The sequence below is a fragment of the Erigeron canadensis genome, chromosome 6 (assembly GCF_010389155.1).
Source record: "Erigeron canadensis isolate Cc75 chromosome 6, C_canadensis_v1, whole genome shotgun sequence".
NCBI lineage: Eukaryota > Viridiplantae > Streptophyta > Magnoliopsida > Asterales > Asteraceae > Erigeron > Erigeron canadensis.
This window is the reverse complement of record NC_057766.1, coordinates 5,779,248-5,798,235: the sequence shown is the minus strand read 5'-3', so window position 1 is coordinate 5,798,235 and position 18,988 is coordinate 5,779,248. Positions and strand designations below refer to the sequence as shown.

Here is an 18,988-nt window from a genome sequence, read left to right as displayed (position 1 = left end):
AATTTAAGTTGTAGGGATAGGATGCAACAAACACACATGCAGATGACTTGCAACATTTTCTCGGGATAAATAAGGAGCGTTCACCAATTCAAAATTTCTATTTACTACAATCTGTGACAAAGAAAGTAGCAGAACTGAGCGCGCACATACACACACAAAAGACATGGTAACATAAGCCCATAATGCTCAAAAACCATTTTCTCACACGGTTCATCAATTCAATAATCTAACATATGCACTCCCACTACCCACCCCTAAGGGAAACCACCTGCACTGTAACACCCCAACAAGGCGGAATAATGGGGTATCACAAGAAAAGCACAACATGACATGGAAATTAAGTAGAGTCAATTCTAGATGCATTAAAAGGATTTTTAATCCATACAATTTAAACAAATATAAGTCCATGACCATTCAAAAATGCATAAGGAGCACGACCATCAAACGTTTACAAAAGAGAGTACAAAAGATGGCATATGATCCTGAAAAGTGTACTAAAACGTGTCAACATAAAGTTGGTGAGTTCGTAGGTTTGAGTAATAAGAGTAAGTGTCGGGATAACAACCGTTAACAATTCACGTAGATTTAAATACCTAGTCACATTCGTACCAATCAACACAGTCAATGTTTACGTTTAGTGATAGTTAAACAAGGCACGACTTACATAATAAATAATGCACGATGACCGGCACGACTTACATGATGAACAATGCGCGATAACAGGCACGACTTACATGAGAAACATTGCACGATAACACGTTACGACTTACATATATTTCAAATGCGTCATTTCGCATTTCATGGCATAACAATCAGATCAACCGATAACCGTTAAGTAAAGAGTACACTTTTCACCCCAAAATATAAGTGAAAAATGGGGATACGGAACTCACCTTTGCCTTACGCGTTTGTAGGAGGTGACTAAGCGGATAAGCGGGGAGCACGACGGTCACAAACCTATTATAGCAATATTAAATTATCACATTACGTCCTACGTTACAATATAAGTCACCCTAGGCCTTTACAAGACACCCAAAGGTCGGACGTTGAAATCACGGTTGGAGAAACGAGGGACTCAGAAAAATGATGATAGATTCTCATAAAAAGGGTGTTACTACAAGAAACTAGACTCTTATTTGATTCTAACGATAGGTCATACACCTAAAACGGACTTACAGATCAAAAGTTATGAACCTTTGAAGTTGACAAAAGAAGACATCTGGGCAGCAGGTTCTCACTGCGCCGCAGTCAAGACCAAGCAGTCCCACTGCGCCGCAGTGAAACTCGAAGCAGCAGGTACGAGATATGCCACTACGCCGCAGTGGGCAGATACTGAAGCAAAACAGCAGCAATTCAGCAACAAAAACGAACCAAAAACCCAATTTTGACATCCAAATCGACTAGTGGTGCTTCAAGACGCGCTTTTAGGCTTAAACAAACATCATTAAGTATAACTAAACATATTTCATCGATCAAATCTAATCCCTTAACACAATTACATGTCCAAATCGTTCTTGATCCAAACTAACCCTAATGAAACCCTAATTTGACCCATTTCAAGTTTTAGCCCGATTTTGACCAAGGGTTTCTTAGATATGACCAGTAATGACGTTATAAACATAAAAGAGAAGATTTAAGACGACTTTATCTTACCAAAAGAGTCGAAATCCTCCAAATTTTGGGTTTAGGGTAAAAACCTTGGATGAACACCTTTCAAACCTTGATTTCTTGGAGATTGATGATTATTATTATTGTAGTAACTACATTTGGGTAACTTATTATTAATATACAAAGCTTGGAAGAATTTATGATGGATTATGGTGGTGGTTGAAGAGGAGAAGAGAAGAGTAATGAGGGGAAGAGAGGATAAGGAAATGGTAGAGGAGAAATGAATGTGATGAGGGGGAGGGGGAAGGGGCCGGCCTACGGAGTCCATTTTTGGGCTCCCGCTCCGCTAAATTTGACAAATAGCTATACGTTAACCATTTAAACGCTAAAACGACACTGATAACACAATTAGACTTCACGTTATATTACTATACGACAAAACGTTCGATAATCCATATAAGCTAACAATTTCATTCATCTTTCAATTTCATTAAATTACAAGTCAACTAAGTCAAAAATCACGAATGTTACATGCACTGCCCTTAATCATTCAAGTATCCAACTAAAAGTCCTATTTGATACAAACTGAACCATTTTCTCGTATAGTTCAACGAAAACCCATCAATTAGAAATCCGAAACCGTTTTCTGACCAGCAACTATCACCCACCATTCAACCAAATACTTTTTATGGAAGGAATTGAAAAAAAAAACATAAGCTTTTCGGCAAAACACCCCATAGAACTACCTTTTTATAAAATCAAAATTTTCGTGTTACGCTATGAATACAAAAATTTCTACGATCAAATCAAAACTATAGTAGCCAAATCTACAAATCAAAACCATAAAGTCTATAGATCAAAGTGCATCAAATAAAGTCTAAAATAAAGTTTACCTCTTTGCTGAAGCTTGGTAGTTAACAGCTTACCATCTTGACAAAGGCTACAAAAAGCAAAACAGATAATTAAATAAAAATTCTAGAAAAGTTGAAGCACAAATTTATCTCTACTATCTTATAAGAAAAACAGCCCTTGTTGAAAAGTTGAATAGAAAAAACCTATATACTTAGCAACCGCTCATAGTTCCTAGGGATCACTAGTGCAGCCAGGGCCCCGGAGCCCAACTCCGCTAGAGAGGCCTTGCCTGATCTGAGAAGTACTAATTCAGTTCGGATAGACTTCATTCAAGAACGCCGCCTCCCCTGGAATAAATAAGAAAATAAGTGCTAAGTTTCAGAATAGTGAATAAACCGAAACGAAAGTACAGACATTTCTCGCTCGGCGCCTAAAGCACACTATGCTCCGCTTCAACAAATGAGAGTTTTTGGTAGAACCAGTGAACCACGCGAGCTAGTTAAACGTGTGGGAGAGAGGGATCGTAATACCTGCTACCATAGCTATGTGGTGGTAGGGAAGGAGCCTAAATTGACCATTTTTCTTTTAAAGTTGTACAAGGAGATTATACTCTTAGATGAGACTAAGTAGCTATCGACTGTGCCGACGCGCCCTTGACCTATCTTGATTAAGATCGAAACCTATCTAATTGAAAGTGGGGTCTAGTTTAAGCTGTCAAACAAATGGCTTGGAAAGAATAACCACTAGTTGGGATATAGATGAAGTCTCACTCAGTAAAGAGAGTTGTAGATTCGTAGAACAGGAGAAGAGCCTTGACTTTCTATTATATTAGTCGAGCATGCTAGCTGCAATCTTTCTAAAGCAATAAGGGAAGGGAGAAAGTTTACTTAATTTGAGAAAGATAGGCCTTCTCTTCTATTTCGATTTTAATCTTAAGAAAGGTGCGTTATCGCTTTGATTTTTTGTTAGCTAGGCTTCAATAACAACTGTTATGTTCGAGAACATTATAATTTATGGGGATGGCTACCCATTTAGTGTATGCATTTCTGGTCCCCTTAACACCCTGGTCCCTTGGCCTACCTTGGCCTTTTTGACCCATCCAGGTCCTTGACTAAATTGATTTCCTGCAAATCGGATTACTGTGAGGCCCTTCCTTCCACCCATAACCCTTGCCTTTTATAGATAGCATGCATGCATTTGAATTGATTGTACCATAAAATATATTTGAAAACCTTTGAAATGTAGGATGGATGACTTAATGATCACACTAAACGATTTGACAGTCCACAAATGCACAACTTATGTTATAATTAAGCTAGACAAGAAAGTAAATAAGAAAATAAACAACAAGAACAATGAAAAGTTCAAATGTAATAAATCTATGCAAGTATAATCATATGTATAATTGATCAAACGATGAATACATGGTCGATATTAAAAACTTGACTTACAAGAATACAAATGAACAAAGTAATTGCTAAGTCTAAACACACTAAAAACTTAAACAATTACAAGTGACACACACTTTAGAGGTGACTAACACCCTTGATACAATGCGGCTGTGTTGCTTTATATAGAGGAAGAATTAGGGCAACACAGCCTTTCTTTGATGGTGTTGATGGTGGTTGTCGACGTCCCATTGGCTCTTTGTACTTCCATTCAAGAGCCCTTGTCTTCTTTACCAATACGGGTATGAGAGAGAAGACCCTAGTTTTGGTCCCAACTTATACCTTTGCCATATAAGGTATTTTACAGTTGGAAGAACCACCATGTGACTCTTGTCTTCATCTAGTTTGAAATCTTCCCGCCTTGACCAACAATTTGGGCAGCATTCAACCCGCTGAAGAGAGCCACTGGACTCGCTGATGACACACGTCAGCGAGCAAGTCTTATCAGCGAATCCAAGACTCAACAATCTCGCCCTATTCGCTGAAGAGACTTGCTGAGTGAATGAGACTTAGAAGACTTAAAGAAGAACACATGAGAGATGAACGGATGTCTTTTATATCATTCGAAAATTTACAATCAAATACAATTTACATATGAAAAACATGAGAAGTGTATGCTGCTTCGATCTCATAAGCTTCTTCCTACTTGGCAATCCTCAGCACCGGATCATCCCTTCTGTGTGGCTTCATCAGCTCTTCATCTATCCTGTTGATGACTGATCTGGCACTTGTAACTTGTGCAAATCTTTTTTTGAGGCTGATCAGAAAACCAGTGGATGCCTTATCAATTTCAGCCAGATGGAAGTAGAGTTGATCATTCTGAAAGTTGAGGAAGAAGATGCCAGCAGGTGATTCGAGTACTCTCCCTTCTTCAAAGAAACTTCTGGGAGGAAGCCTTAGATTCAAGCCAGCATCACTAGGGACAGGAGGAAGGTCAGCAGACAAGGGTTGAGTGTGCTTTCTTTTTTGTGTGCGCTTGCCTGCTGACGAAGAGACAGTAGCTGGGGAGCCAAAGATTGCCCTCAGCATTGGGAGGTCTGCCTTGAACTTTGTTTCGAACTTCAATGCCTTTTCAAAGTATTCTTTCAGCATCCCTTGAAGTTGTTCATAGCTGGCAGCATTTTTGTTTTTTATCAGCATATAAACCTTAAACCATTCTGAAGCTCCCAAGTTGGTGAGCTTTACATCTTCAATTCTAGTTGGAGCACCATGCCCTTCCCTTAAGATCTTCAGATTGGTTTTTGTCCCCATTGTTGCTCTGTGAGCTTCCACAGCAGTGATTCTTTGTGGTCTCTTCCTATCATTCATGATTTTTAACCACTTGGCCTTCTCACTTTCAAATTTTTCTTTTTTTTTTCCTTCAGTAGCTGCTCTACATCAGCTTGCTTCTGCCTGTAGAGAGCTTGAGGCCCACCAGTGGTTAACAGCATCCTCTGCTCAGCATCCATTTGATCTTTTTCCGAGAGAGCCAGCTGGTTAATGAACTCTAGGGTTTTTCTTTCATTTTCCTGGTTTGCTTTTATTCTGTCCAGCTCCTCTAGGGCCTCTTCTTGAGGTTTTCCCTCAGCAGTAAGAGAAATGACATCAATAACATGGAATTGATTACCTGCTTGGGAAGTGATGGAAACATTTTGAGTAGAGAGAGACGAGGAAGGTCTTTTGAAAAAGCCAGCATCAGTCAGCTGCTTCCTTCGTGCTTCAGTTATTTGGGAGACTTCAGCATTTCCAAGGAAGCGGGGATGGAAAATATTAAGTACTTCCTTGGATCTGTCCTTGGCCATTTCTTGTGCAAACCCAGCTCCCCATGCTGCTCTAACTGCACGGGGACTCATTTCCTCTTCCTTTTCATCATGAATTCTTTAAAATACGGGGAGCTTCAGTAACTATCAATTGTTGCTCCCCCTCAGCACCTGCACCTTCAACTATCTCCCCCTCAACACCAGCAGGGGAACATCAGCAGCTTCTTTCATTGTAGTCTCCCCCTCAGCACCAACAGGGGGAACTTCACTTGTATTTTCTACAACCACCATTGCTAATTCTTCATTTGTAGGTTTGGTGGCTGCAATAGAATCATCTTTCACATCAAGAACCTTGTCAGTAGATTCTTCATAAATGTCACTTACTGCCTTATAAACTGCCTTAGAGACAAGTTCCAGGATGACAGCATCAACTTTCTCCCCCTTGGAGGTTGTATCATTAACTACAACCTCCACTGTTGCTGTTTGTGTTGCCTGCTACTTTAGAAGTTGGGACAGCATCGTTTTGATCTCCCCAACTTCAGTCTCCAACTTTTCTTGGCGCTTATGATCTTCCTCGCTGAATGAAGCTTGATGAGGAGGAAGACTAGCCACTTGTGATTGCAAGGCATTAATAGCCTTGGTGTTGCTCTCTACCTGAGAGATGAGAGGGGAAACCAGGTCAGCAACTTTCTTGACTTCAGCAGCAACAGAGATACTGCTGTTGGCTGCTCTCTTTGCTGAGTAGCGAACACTGTTTCTAATTTTGCACAGCGATCGAGTGAAACGTCTGATGGCCTGCTGATCTCATTTGATGACTTTAGTGTAAGTGTGCAGCTTATTTTGATCAGCAGCCATCGAAATTAATTTTGCTTTAAGTGTCTCGATGCTGGCAGTGTTGTCATTTTGCTTTTTATACCAGCTTTCTAATATCTTCACTAATTTGTCATTTTCATTATCTTTGATTTGAACAGCGAGTGTGGCAGCCTTGGTGAAATCATTCAGCTGGTGCTCTACCCTTGCTAGCCTGTCAGAAGAGTGGGTGGAGAAAGAGATACCCAGATCTTTAGCAGTTTGTGGTTTAACAGGCATGGCAGCCAATTAGCAGCCAGGAACACTTGTGAAAGAAGAGGGCATGTCAAGGGAAAGCATGGTGTTCACTGGTTGCATGGTGGAGTCTGAGGTCTGGCAGAAAGAGTCAGCACCTCAACTTCTACAACATTTGCTGCTGCATTTTCATCAGCTGCAGCAGCTTCTTCGAAACTTTCAATGATGGTTGTTGCATTCTCATCAGTAGCAGCCTCTTCTCCAGCATCAACCTCCATATCACTCGCTTCAAGTTCGTCAGCCTGGTTAAAGGAATCCAGCTGGAACTCATCAACCATGAAATCTCCCAACTCCAGATCACTCTCCTCATCATCAAAAACCACATCAGCACCAACATCAAATCCTTCACCTTCCACTACATTTTCAACTTGTGTGACATCCTCAACACATTCAGCTATATAGCCTTCACCAGCACCTTCACTGTGAACACCCATTCTTTCCTCCATAGAAAAACTTAAAGGGGTAGGGGAATCGGGTGCCTCAGCTTCAGTGTGTTGTGTCACCAAAGCATCATCGGCCGTAGATTTTGTTGTCTCTAGCATTACATGTGATATGGCTGCTGACAATGACTCAGAGGGTTGAGAAGAAGAGGGAATTATTTGTTCAGTTGACTTAACTCTAGTGGGCTGGGGTGGCCTTTGATCTTCACCAACCTCGCCTACAAAAGATTGAGGTGGCTGCTTGCGGTTTCCCTTTTTCTCGTCAGCAGCCTTTTTTGAGACTGCTGATGGGTTGACTAGGTCTCTATTGTCCTTGGGCAGTGAGGACTATCTAACCTTAGAAGTTTGGCCCTTTGGTACTCGCTGCTGCTGTTTTGGGACAGCAGCAGGAGGTGAAGTGGAAGAAGATGAAACAAGTGTTTTCTTGGTTTTCTTGGGAGTTTTGGAGGTTGCTGGGGGGATTACCAACATACCAGCTCCAACAGGGTTAGGTTTATATATATCAGGGTAAGTAGAGTATAGTACCTGCTTCATTGCTGAAGTGAGCACAGCATACTTGGAATCAAATTGCTCAGGGTCGCAAGCAGGAATTTTATAAACAGAGCTCGCAACCCTTGGAGAGAGGAAAAAGTGGGCACCTTCAGGAAGATATTCTCCCTTTAGCTCATGCTTGAATATTAGTGAGAGAAATCTGGCAAATGGCACTGAGCTCGACCTGTTCCTTATTGTGACCTTTCCCTTCAGGTCTTCAAAATGACACTGGCAAAGTCTATGTTTCGACCATTTGCCAGTGCATAAATAATCTGCATTTGATCAGCAGTGGCCTGATCAAATGAGCCACTGTTTCCACCAAGGCACTGAATGACATGAGTGAACAGCAACCTCCATACTTCAGGCAAGAACTTCTTTTGAGGGTTGCTGTGGACTGGTGTAGGTGAAACAGTATTGGTTCCGTACCCAATGGTCAGCAGCCATTCCTTCCATACACTTGTTTCCACCAGCCCAACAAATGACCGTTCTTCTGTTTGATTGGGAAGACGAAGAACTTGTCTCATTAGATCCACTGAGATGGATATGGTACGTCCCCCTTTCATGACAGTACCAGTAATGGTGCTACTTACAACATTGTAATCACATGTCCACCAAAACTCCCTTAGGAGGTGGACAACTATTTCCTTGGAATCACTATAAATTGTCTTTCAAGCTGGGCATCCCATTATGAAGTCGAGCATGGAAAAGTATCCGTTGATTTTAGACGGGATTTCTGTAGATCCAATATAATTATTGGCCTTGATGATCAGTTTAGCTGCTTGAAAAGACACTTTTATACTTAATAAATCAACTAAATCAACTAAATGAATTAGCCACACTCTTTGTTACCTAGTTACACTTTTGAATTAATGACTTGGTTATCAAAACCGATTTGATGTAGATTCGATTATCATTTGTTTTGTTTATAGATTCCGCACACACGAATCCATCATCGATTTTGGTTCCACTAGTCTCATTAATCACTTGTTTTGTTACAATGATAATTCTTGTATCACTAGATACTTTTTTTTATTACTATTAATATCATACCCTTTTTTGTTTTTGTAGCACGTAATGTTCATAATGTTCATGACACCTTATATCCTTGTTATCCAATATATTAAGTTATGTTTATAATATATAGTCAATTTAATTACTATCAATGTGATTATTAAAGTATAATATCATTGTCATATTTAACTACTATCACATATTTTAATTTTGTAAATGTTTTTATTTTGTCTTATACTTATTGTTATTTCTTTTATTGTGATGCATTATCTTTATTAGTATTAAACGTTATATTCGTAACATAGTATATCGTTGTTATCAATATAATGAAACTGAGAACATGTTATAATATCACATGTTATCGTACACAATTAAAGTTATGTCTCAACGCTCGAATGACAAAATTCGTTTGAAACTAGTGGCAGAACTATGTGGTAGATGTGATAACCTCACAATGTCTATAAACGCTTTTTTTTTCTAGTATTAGTTTAAGAATTTATTTTGTGTAATGGTAATTGGGACCCAAAAAAATATATATTTAAGATCTAATACATTCAATTTTATTAGAAACTACTAATTATTAACTCGCTGTTAAAAAAAAATTAATTTTACTTTATCATTATAGCATCTTGAAATCTATTCTGCAATCCTAAACCGAAAGTCACGGTTTCGCCACTGTTCCAAACTACTAACTATTAATTACTAACTCGATGTAAAAAATAACATTTAACTTTACTTTATTATTATCAATGTTAAGTTGGTTAGAGGTTTATCTCTTTGATTTATGTGAATATAAACTTCATTATTTGATAATTAAGCATAAGTTACGTAAGTATTTGTCGTATGATCATTCTATTTACCTATTTTTGAATGATATGAAACTTATTCTATACGAGTACATTATTAATCTGTTTACATAGCTTTTTACCTATTTTGTCTATGGCGTTAGTAAAACATGAATCACATTTTGAAGCTTATACTTTTGAAAACTTAAGACAGATGCAAGTCTTATATTAGAGAACTGCTTCATAGTTCGCATCATATAATTTCAGCTAATTAAGGGGGCGTTGGGTGTTGGGATTTCGAAATAGATTTTGCATTTTCAAGATGTATTTTACGTTTACACGTTTCTTGGGAACTGCATTTCATATCATATATTCAATTTTTTTTTACCCAAAAAACTTTTTAAAAATTTTATGTTGTACAAACATAATAATTATATAATCACTACAAAATGTAATCTAAACACCCTCCAACTGAGGTAAAAGTGTTTTAATATAATATGAGTTAATTATACTAAATGACAACTTAATCTTAACTTTGTTCTTTTTCAAATCAATCTAAATTTATATTTTTCTTCATTTCAATTAGTTATCTAAGATTAAAAATATAAAAGTTTAAAGACAGAAAATAGAAGTTCACGTCAATAAATGTCTTGTGTTTATCGTACATACGGAAGCATAAATAAATCTTTTTATCTCACACCGGTCAATGGATCAGCCTGTAATTTGGCTATCGTTAAACGAGCATACTACCCGCATGTTGCGGCGGAATTTTATTTTAGGAGTGACAATTTGTTATAAAGGTAGATACGGTAATTCAGTGTTGTAGTGTACGGAGGACCATTTTGAAAACCATATATATAGTGAAAGGGGTTTTTTGGAAGAAAAAAAAAGTATGCTTAATTTTTTAAGACATACCATAAATAAAACTTCAAAATGCTTTATAAGGGGTATAGATAATGTTATTATTTGATTTCTTATTGATTTCTTCTTTGGTCGCAGAGAAAAGAAAAAAAATCAGCTTTTGGAATGGCGATTGTTGCATCTGCAGCTAGTCCTGTTATTTCAATCTTGACACTGCTACCCGTTAGGAGAAAATTTGGTTACTTTTATTACTCCACAAAGTATTTTGACAACATGCGTGTCAAAAAAAGGGAATTGGAAGGCGCAGCAAATGATATGAGGAACAGAAAGGAAGATAATAATGTGAGAAATATAATGGTACCGCAACATGTTCCAAGTTGGTTGGAACAAGCTGAAGAGATCTTTGGGAAAGTCGATAGTATTTCAGCGGGTGGAAATGGATATTTGCATATTAAGAGAAGGTACAAAGCTGGCAAACGGTGCTACAAGGTCATCAAGGATATCGAGCGCCTTATGATAGAAAGATCACACATGGAATGGATTGATGTGGAAATACCTCTTGGTATTGTTAGTTCTGCTACCCCTCAAGTACCACAAGATGTTTCCCAAAACATCATCAACCCTAATGAGCAAATACCTTCTGGTATGGCTAGTTTGGCGACCCCTCAAGTATTGCAAGATGTTCCCCCAAACATTATCAACTCTAATGAGCAAATACCTCCTGGCATGGCTAGTTTGGCTACCCCTCAAGTACTGCAAGATGTTCCCCAAACCATTATCAAGTCTAGACAATTGATATTTGAAAGGGCATTGCAATTGCTTGAACCACGTAATCCGACCCTGATGGTGGCTCTATGTGGTATGGGTGGTATAGGCAAGACTACAATGATGGAAGACTTGAAGAAGGTTGTAGAGAATAAAAAACTGTTTGATCGGGTTGTACCGGTGGTTATGGGGAAAAGCACCGATCCAATTGCATTTCAAGATGCTATTGCACAGTACACAGGTGAAAAGCTATCAGAAACAACTAAAGAAGCAAGGGCTGATCGTCTTAGGAAGAGACTTTTGGGGATGTCCCAGGATGGAAAGAAAAAGATTTTGATTATATTGGACGATCTTTGGAACATTGTTGACCTCAAAGATATTGGACTAGCGAGTCCTTGGCCAAAGGGCTTTAAGTTATTTCTCACATCACGCTATGAAACGCTTTGCTGTCAGATGGGTGTTGAAGTTAGCTCAATTTTGAACATCCTTCCTTTAAAAGAACCAGAAGCAATACAATTATTCTGGGAAACCATGGGACTTTCAGATGGTGATGCTGATCATGAACTCCATAAGGTAGGAGAAGATATTGTAAAGAGGTGTGGTGGGTTGCCGATGGCCATAAACACTATTGCCTTGTCTCTTAAAGGTAAAATAAAAGATGCATGGAAACTTACACTTTTACGTTTACGTCGGCATGACCTTCAAGACCTTCAAGACCTTCAAGGCCGTTATGATGTTGTCCATCACATATTTAAGATAAGCTACGAAGGTCTCCCATTAGATGATAAGGAGATTTTCATTCTTAGTGGCATATTTCCTGATGACTTTAATATTCCGTTGGAGGACTTGATGAGGTATGCATGGGGATTGAAGTTGTTTGATAATGTGCACAGTTTATTTGAAGCAAGACTGCGGACTAACACTTCCATTCACAACCTCATACGTGCAAATTTGTTGGTTGAAAGTGATCGAAAAGGATGTGTCAAAATGCATGATCTTGCACGTTCTTTCGTCTTATCTAATATATCAGAATTCAAGCAAGCCTCCGTTATTAACCACAGTGACATGTCGGAATGGCCTAAACAAGATACGCGGGAGTCTTGCGAAAGAATCTTATTGAACTGCAAAGGCATGTCTGGATTTCCCCGACACTTTGATTACCCCAACCTTAAACTTTTGAAGCTAATGATGAATGAGAAAGAGCCTCTCAAGTTTCCAGATGATTTTTATGCTAGAATGAAACAACTTGAAGTCATATCATATCGTAGTATTCCACTATCGTCACTTGCGATATCACTCCAATATTCCACCAGCCTGCGTATGCTAAGTGTCCATTCATGCTCGTTTGAGGGTGATTTATCTTATCTTGGCCATCTCAGTAATTTGGAATTACTCAGCTTTGTTAACTGTCACATCGAGTGCTTACCATCTACCATGGGAAATTTGGGAAAGCTAAAGTTATTAGATTTGACAGGATGCGGTAGGTATAGGATTGGTGATGGTGTTTTTCAAAAGTTAGACAACCTTGAAGAGCTTTATATGAGAAATTTTGAAAACAAAGTTATGAGCTTCACAAAAGACAACTGTAAAGGATTGGAGATGGTCTTGGTTAAACTCATTGCGTTAGAGGTCGAATTCTTTGAGAGAATTACTCAGTTGAATAATGTGTCCTTAAAGAACCTAGAAAGGTTCAGCATATCTGTAGGTTGTCATTTGGACCCTATATATGACAATGATGTGTATTCATATGAAAATACATTGAGACTTCTTTGTAGCTTCAAAGAGGTTCGCGCATCTGAAATAAACAAGTTGTTTGAGAAAACAGAGAAGCTTCATTTGGAAGTGAAAGATATGATATATCTTGAAGATATTTTGATACATCCTTCACAATATTCTTTTTCCAAATTAAAACATCTTTCTTTTCAGATGTGCGGAAACTTGACATACCTCTTCACTGTTAATGTGGCAAGTACTTTGACTAATCTAGAGAGTCTCACAGTTAGATATTGTGATGTTCTGGCATCCCTGATACATGACGGTGGGAATAATGGAGTGGAGGTGATTAAATTTCTCAAGTTAAAGCGATTGGAATTGCATAACCTACCGATGTTTGAAGGTTTGTGTGACAACATCAATATTGTTATGGAGTTCCCACAATTGATGTGGCTGATACTTGAGGATCTTGCCAACATTACTTGCATCTTTGCTTCAAGCAACAATATATCTGAAACAACAATACCATTGTTGAATAAAGAGGTAATTAACTAAGCTTTTTCTTATCCTAATATATATCTATACTAAGCTTTTTATGATCCTAATATATATCTATACCAGATTCCTTCCAGATTTTCAACATTGAGTTGAAATTTTCAATATTGATTTTAAGTAAATCCCTAAAATACCCCTCTCATCTATTCTATATTTATTTAAAATAACCATAATACCCTTTCTCTCTCCTCAAATCTCAACCAATCATCTTTTTTCTCTCTACTCCATAAATCATTTATTTCTCCAATTCATTCAAATACTTTTATCTCAAAAATCATACGTCGATACATTATAAAAATTGTATGGGTGTTCTTAAAATTTCATGCTCTTTCATTAGAGATGTCATTCGATATACTTTCGACGAATTTTTAAATCTGAGGGCGGAGCCCGTAGGCATTTGACTATCACACTCTTTAACCTAGCTATCATCCCCACCATCTCACCGCCACAACGTGCGGGTACTTACTCTCGTATTATAAAGCAGATTTTCCCTAGATTTTCAACATTGAACTTGAAATTTTCAATATTGATTTTAAGTACTTCCCCAAAATGTCTCTCCTATCTATTCTATAATTATCTAAAATAATTATAATACCCTTTCTCTCTCCTCAAATCTCAACCAATCATCTTTTTTCTTTCTCCTCCATAAACCATTTATACCTCCAATTCATTCAAAATTTTTTATCTCAAAAACCGTACATCTATAAATTATAAAAATTGTATTGGTGTTCTTAAAATTTCATGCTCTTTCATTAGAGATGTCTTTCGATATACTTTCGACAAATTTTTAAATCCGAGGGCGGAGCCCGTTCGGCTAAGGCATTTGACTATCATGCTATATGACATATCTACTCCTATAACCTATCATACTATATGACCTAGATATCACCCTACCATCTCACCACCGCAACGCGCGGGTACTTGCTCTCGTCTATATTATAAAGCAAATTTACATTGGATTTTCAACATTAAAATTAAAATTTCATATTGATTTTAAGTTTCAACAATGTACACATCCTACCATACATCATTGCCACATTACATCAATAACTTCCATTATTTACCGGTGGCACCACCACCACCACCAATCTCCGCCACCGCCGCCGCCGCTCGCCGCCATCGCCGCCACCGTTCTCGTAATATAATATAATAAATATATTATATATATTTAACGTTTCGATCGGTTAATATAATCAAAGAGAAACAACTTCACTAATTAATGAGTGATACTGTACGTACAGGTGGTGTTTCCAAAGTTGGAGGAAATAAAAATTCTTAGGATGTGCTTGAATGAGATATGGGGGTGTGAGGAGGAAGATGATAGGACTCCCGTGTTGAAAGTGATTGAAGTGGACGAATGTGATAATATTCAGAGTCTTTTTCCAATAAATCCAATGCCATTACTGAGTCATTTAGAAGTGCTTGTAGTTCAAAACAGTCATTCTATTCAAGTGTTGTTTGACATAGACTCGGAATGCGTTGGGCAAGTTAATAGCAGCTTGAGAAGCATTCGAGCGGTGGGTCTTCCAACACTAAGGGAGTTGTGGAGGATAAAAGATAACTCTGGACTCCTCATTCGTAATTTTCAAGCCTTGGAATTCATACAAATAATCCATTGTGAGAGCTTCAGAAATATAGTGACACCTACGACCATTAAACTTGATATGGGAGCACTCATTGACATCACCATTGATTTGTCGGGAGAAAAATGGGGCGCCAACAGTAGATCAGTTCACCAAGAGGTATGAATTATAATTCTTGTATATGAAGAAAAGAGATCTATAATGGTAAGAACGTAAATGCATGAATAATTAGATCTAAAACATTTAAGGTATGGGCTTAATTTTTGAATTGTTTGAGAATTGCGATAATACTATATATACAATCATCCATAACAAATTCAAATTATATTGTCAATTATTACTGTTAGATATTAAATAGTGGACGACATTTAATATAATGACGGAGGTTTGAGAATACTATCTGTAGGTTTGATTTACACTAGACGTTATATGTTTTTGCCTAATCATCTCGTGCATTCTGCGGATACTATTCTATTTCATTCCATCACTTTTAGCGGATGAAAACTGTGGACAACATTTGTTTATTTTTGTCATATAAATATGCAGAATGATATATTAGAAGCAAGCGATAGTCATCCTATAGTTGCAGTTCCGTCCTCGTTCATCCACACTTTACATAACCTATCCAACGTAAAGTTGTGTACGTTAGAACAAGTGGAGGTGATCTTTGATATACATGTTCCAAGTGTAGGAATTGTAACACCACAACCATTGCTACTTCCCCGCCTTTCGGATATAAAAATGAGTGATATGAATTGTATGACTCATTTGTGGAGATGCAATTGGAGGAAGTTTTTGATGTTACACAACCCCCAGCAAAAATCATCGTTTCAGAACCTCACAACCATATACATGGAGAAATGTAAAACCATTGAGTACTTATTTTCCCCTCTCATGGCGACACTTCTTTCCAACCTAAAGAAAATACATATAGAGAATTGCAATAGATTTCAAGAAGTTGTCTCAAACAGAGATGATGAAGATGACATTCTTAAGGGTACAACAAATGTAAGTTCACGGTAATTAAGCTAGCTGGCTTTCGATTTCTTTTTTAAAAACTTTTTTCAGGTTCATTAATCTGTTAGACGCAGGTTTTTCTAGAAGGCTAATTACCTTTCAACTTGTGTTCATTAATCGTCTGTAGTACTTCCACGAAATCAATTAAATAAATGTAATCTCTTTATTATAAATTATTCCAGGTAAGGTTTCCTAGCCTAAGATCAATCATTCTAGGCAAGCTACCAAACCTTAGAGGTTTCTTCTTTGGGTTCTCTGGGAAGAATGAGCTCCAATTGCCGTTATTGGATGAACTTGTTATCGAAAGATGTCCCCAGATGATGGCGTTTACATCCCTTCCATTAAGAGCTCCGAAGCTCGAGTACATACACATAAATGCTGGCAAATATAATTCAAGCTTCTTTATGACAACGACCACTTTACCTCAGGTACATTTTCATCTTTTATTTTCTAGTATCTAATTCAGAGAAGAGATCATTATCTAAGTACATAAATATCAACATCCGTATATGCTCAAAGTAGAGAGATATAATTAACTTGTACCTCTGATATATATATGTCTTGTGCTTTCTCTCTTCTTTTTGGCTATGCAGGCCCCATCCCAGAGTTTAAACAACACAAACTCATTGACTACTATTTCAGAAGAGTTTCTCTCATATTCTCGTAGTTTGATTGAAATGAATGCAAGGGGTGGCTGGGAAAGTAGAGTGTTTTTCTTATATGATGAGCTGCCACAACTGCAAAATCTTGAAAAGTTGTATGCAAGAGATTGTGTATCAGTACTGGAGGTATTTGATATAGGAACAGAAGTAAGATGTTCTAGTTCATCACAAATTTCGGTTGTAGAGCTTCCAAAGCTAAGTGATGTGTGTCTACAATATCTAGAGAGTCTGAAGTATATTTGGATGAGTAATGGCCGTCGGACAATATTGGAGTTTCCAAACCTAGCAAAACTGTCTATTTCTTCTTGCAACCAGTTAGAACATGTTTTTACATGTTCGATGGTTGGTAGTCTACTGCAACTCAAAGAGCTAAGTATAAGATGGTGTCAGAATATGGAAGTAATCGTCAAGGAGGACCAAGAGGAAGAAGAAGAGGAAGGTGGTGATATAGGCAAAGTTAATGAGCCGATCAGGTTACCTTGTCTAAAGTCTTTAGAACTTGGTAATCTTGATAGTCTAAAGGGATTTTGCTTAGGGAATGCGGATTATTCATTTCCATCTCTGGAAAGCATGAGTATCAAAAGATGTAAATCTATAACGACTTTCACCAAAGGAGATTTGGTTGTTCCAGAGTTAAAAGTCATGGAGACAAGATCAGGCACTATTAACCTAGCAGAGGAACAAGACATCAACTCCTTTATCATCACCAAAACACAAGAGGTAACTATTATAAGTGTTGTTTCTGTTCAATCAGATATTTGTACTAATTATAAAATACATCAGTTGGATTAAGCCTAATTTGTGTTTTGTTTTTAAAAACCTTCAGGGATTTGATCTTTGATGACGTCAACATTAGAATGTGAAATAAATAAATATCAAAGGTGTATTAATGCAGTTCTTTTTCTTTGTTTGTTTTTTTTTTTTTTTAACATGTAGGTAATCGCTATCAATTTATCTTCATTCCTTAATCAATGTTTTGCATATGTAAATACTTGACTTAGATTAAAAGACAGCATTGAGAGGAGTTCAATTTAAAGATTGTATAATCTGGAAGGGTGCTGGCATTTTCAACGGCTTCAGACCACGGTTTGGGTGAAGCCCTGCAGCCATCCCACGGTTTGACCATGGTTTGGAGCATCACGGTTTTGTAAACCACGTTCCCACCGTTGGAGCTTTGTAATACCATTAGACTTTGATTGAACTGATGTGATATACTTGAATTTCGTTTTGTTTTAAAACTGAGCAACAACTAAGCATTGTTTGTGATCATTCTGTTTGTGTATTATTGGGTGTGCACTACGTGAGTGAATTGAGTGAAGAATATTGAAACATATATTTGCTCCGTGTCTTAATTTGAAGCGTATATTTTGGTGTATAATTTGTGATTTGAAGGGTGTGTTTGCTGTTTAATTAATGTAGTCTTTATATAGTGTCTAGTTTTTTTTTTTTTTTTTTTTTTTTTCCGAACAGTTATATAGTGTCTAGTAGTATTTGCATAAAGTCCACGTATTGAAGTAAGTGATTATACTGGTATTGGCTGATTTGAGTTCATAAAGTTTTGAGTTAAATGATATAAACGTGTGTGTTTTTATAGGTTAGCGATCGATCTTTCATTACTAAAAGTTACTGTTTTTATAGTTTTTGCTAAAACGATGGTGCCTTTTCTTCACAAAACCTAAAAGGGAACCGAATATACATAGGGGAAACCTACCTTGGCGTTCAACTTCTTTCCATATTATTGTTATTGATATCACCACCATTTTGTACATAAGGTGTTCGATGAAATATAGAACTCCAGAATAAATTGTTTTTCTTGAAATGGGTCTTGTGTGGAAGCGTTGGAGACGTTTAAAGATATGTATGGATGTGGGTTTGTGGCCAAAACCGAGTTGGTTGCTAGCATTGTTTCTTGATAATCAGGCAGGGAAAATGATTCATGCTCTTTCTATTGTCGATGAGAGGTAAAAGGAGCCTGTGCTTTTATTGACTGCATTGGTGGATCCGGCGGTGGGGGGATCCGGTTATGTCTTTTCGTGATTTTGATGAAATGAGAAACAAAAATGAGGTTTGTTGGATGTCAATGATTGTGATATATGTTAGAACCAGTAATTATCTTATGGCGCTTGAATGTTTTCGACACATACAGGTTGATCGTGTATAGATATCTACGAAAACAAAAAAAAAAACATCGGAATATATATATATATATATATATTAGGAGCTCGACTTACAGAATAATATGCTCGATGTGAGAGAGGCTCGACATATAACAAGGAAAGAATTAAGAAAGGCTCGAGATATGACAAAGGAAGGA

The 18,988-nt window shown here is 37.4% G+C and overlaps 2 protein-coding genes across 2 annotated transcripts; both read left to right on the top strand.

Moving 5' to 3' along the window:
- Positions 1–11,264: 11,264 nt before the first annotated feature.
- Positions 11,265–14,915, top strand: LOC122604206 (disease resistance protein At4g27190-like). The gene is made up of 3 exons (XM_043777101.1): positions 11,265–13,400; positions 14,654–14,836; positions 14,880–14,915. Exons 1-3 carry the CDS (start codon positions 11,265–11,267, stop codon positions 14,913–14,915), a joined length of 2,355 nt encoding a protein of 784 aa, XP_043633036.1.
- A 161-nt stretch (positions 14,916–15,076) lies between these two features.
- Positions 15,077–17,911, top strand: LOC122604205. Its single transcript, XM_043777099.1, has 6 exons — positions 15,077–15,154; positions 15,542–16,003; positions 16,195–16,440; positions 16,606–17,394; positions 17,501–17,555; positions 17,676–17,911. Exons 1-5 carry the CDS (start codon positions 15,077–15,079, stop codon positions 17,513–17,515), a joined length of 1,590 nt encoding a protein of 529 aa, XP_043633034.1. The 3' UTR covers positions 17,516–17,555; positions 17,676–17,911.
- Positions 17,912–18,988: the final 1,077 nt, after the last annotated feature.

Excerpts from the sequence above, each read along its gene's own strand:
- LOC122604206 (XM_043777101.1), top strand. The coding sequence starts at position 11,265 with ATGATGGAAGACTTGAAGAAGGTTGTAGAGAATAAAAAACTGTTTGAT. Across the intron at positions 13,401-14,653 it reads TACCATTGTTGAATAAAGAG|GTGGTGTTTCCAAAGTTGGA; the intron begins GTAATTAACTAA and ends CTGTACGTACAG. Across the intron at positions 14,837-14,879 it reads TGAGTCATTTAGAAGTGCTT|ACTCGGAATGCGTTGGGCAA; the intron begins GTAGTTCAAAAC and ends TGTTTGACATAG.
- LOC122604205 (XM_043777099.1), top strand. The coding sequence starts at position 15,077 with ATGGGAGCACTCATTGACATCACCATTGATTTGTCGGGAGAAAAATGG. Across the intron at positions 15,155-15,541 it reads GTAGATCAGTTCACCAAGAG|AATGATATATTAGAAGCAAG; the intron begins GTATGAATTATA and ends ATAAATATGCAG. Across the intron at positions 16,004-16,194 it reads TTCTTAAGGGTACAACAAAT|GTAAGGTTTCCTAGCCTAAG; the intron begins GTAAGTTCACGG and ends AAATTATTCCAG.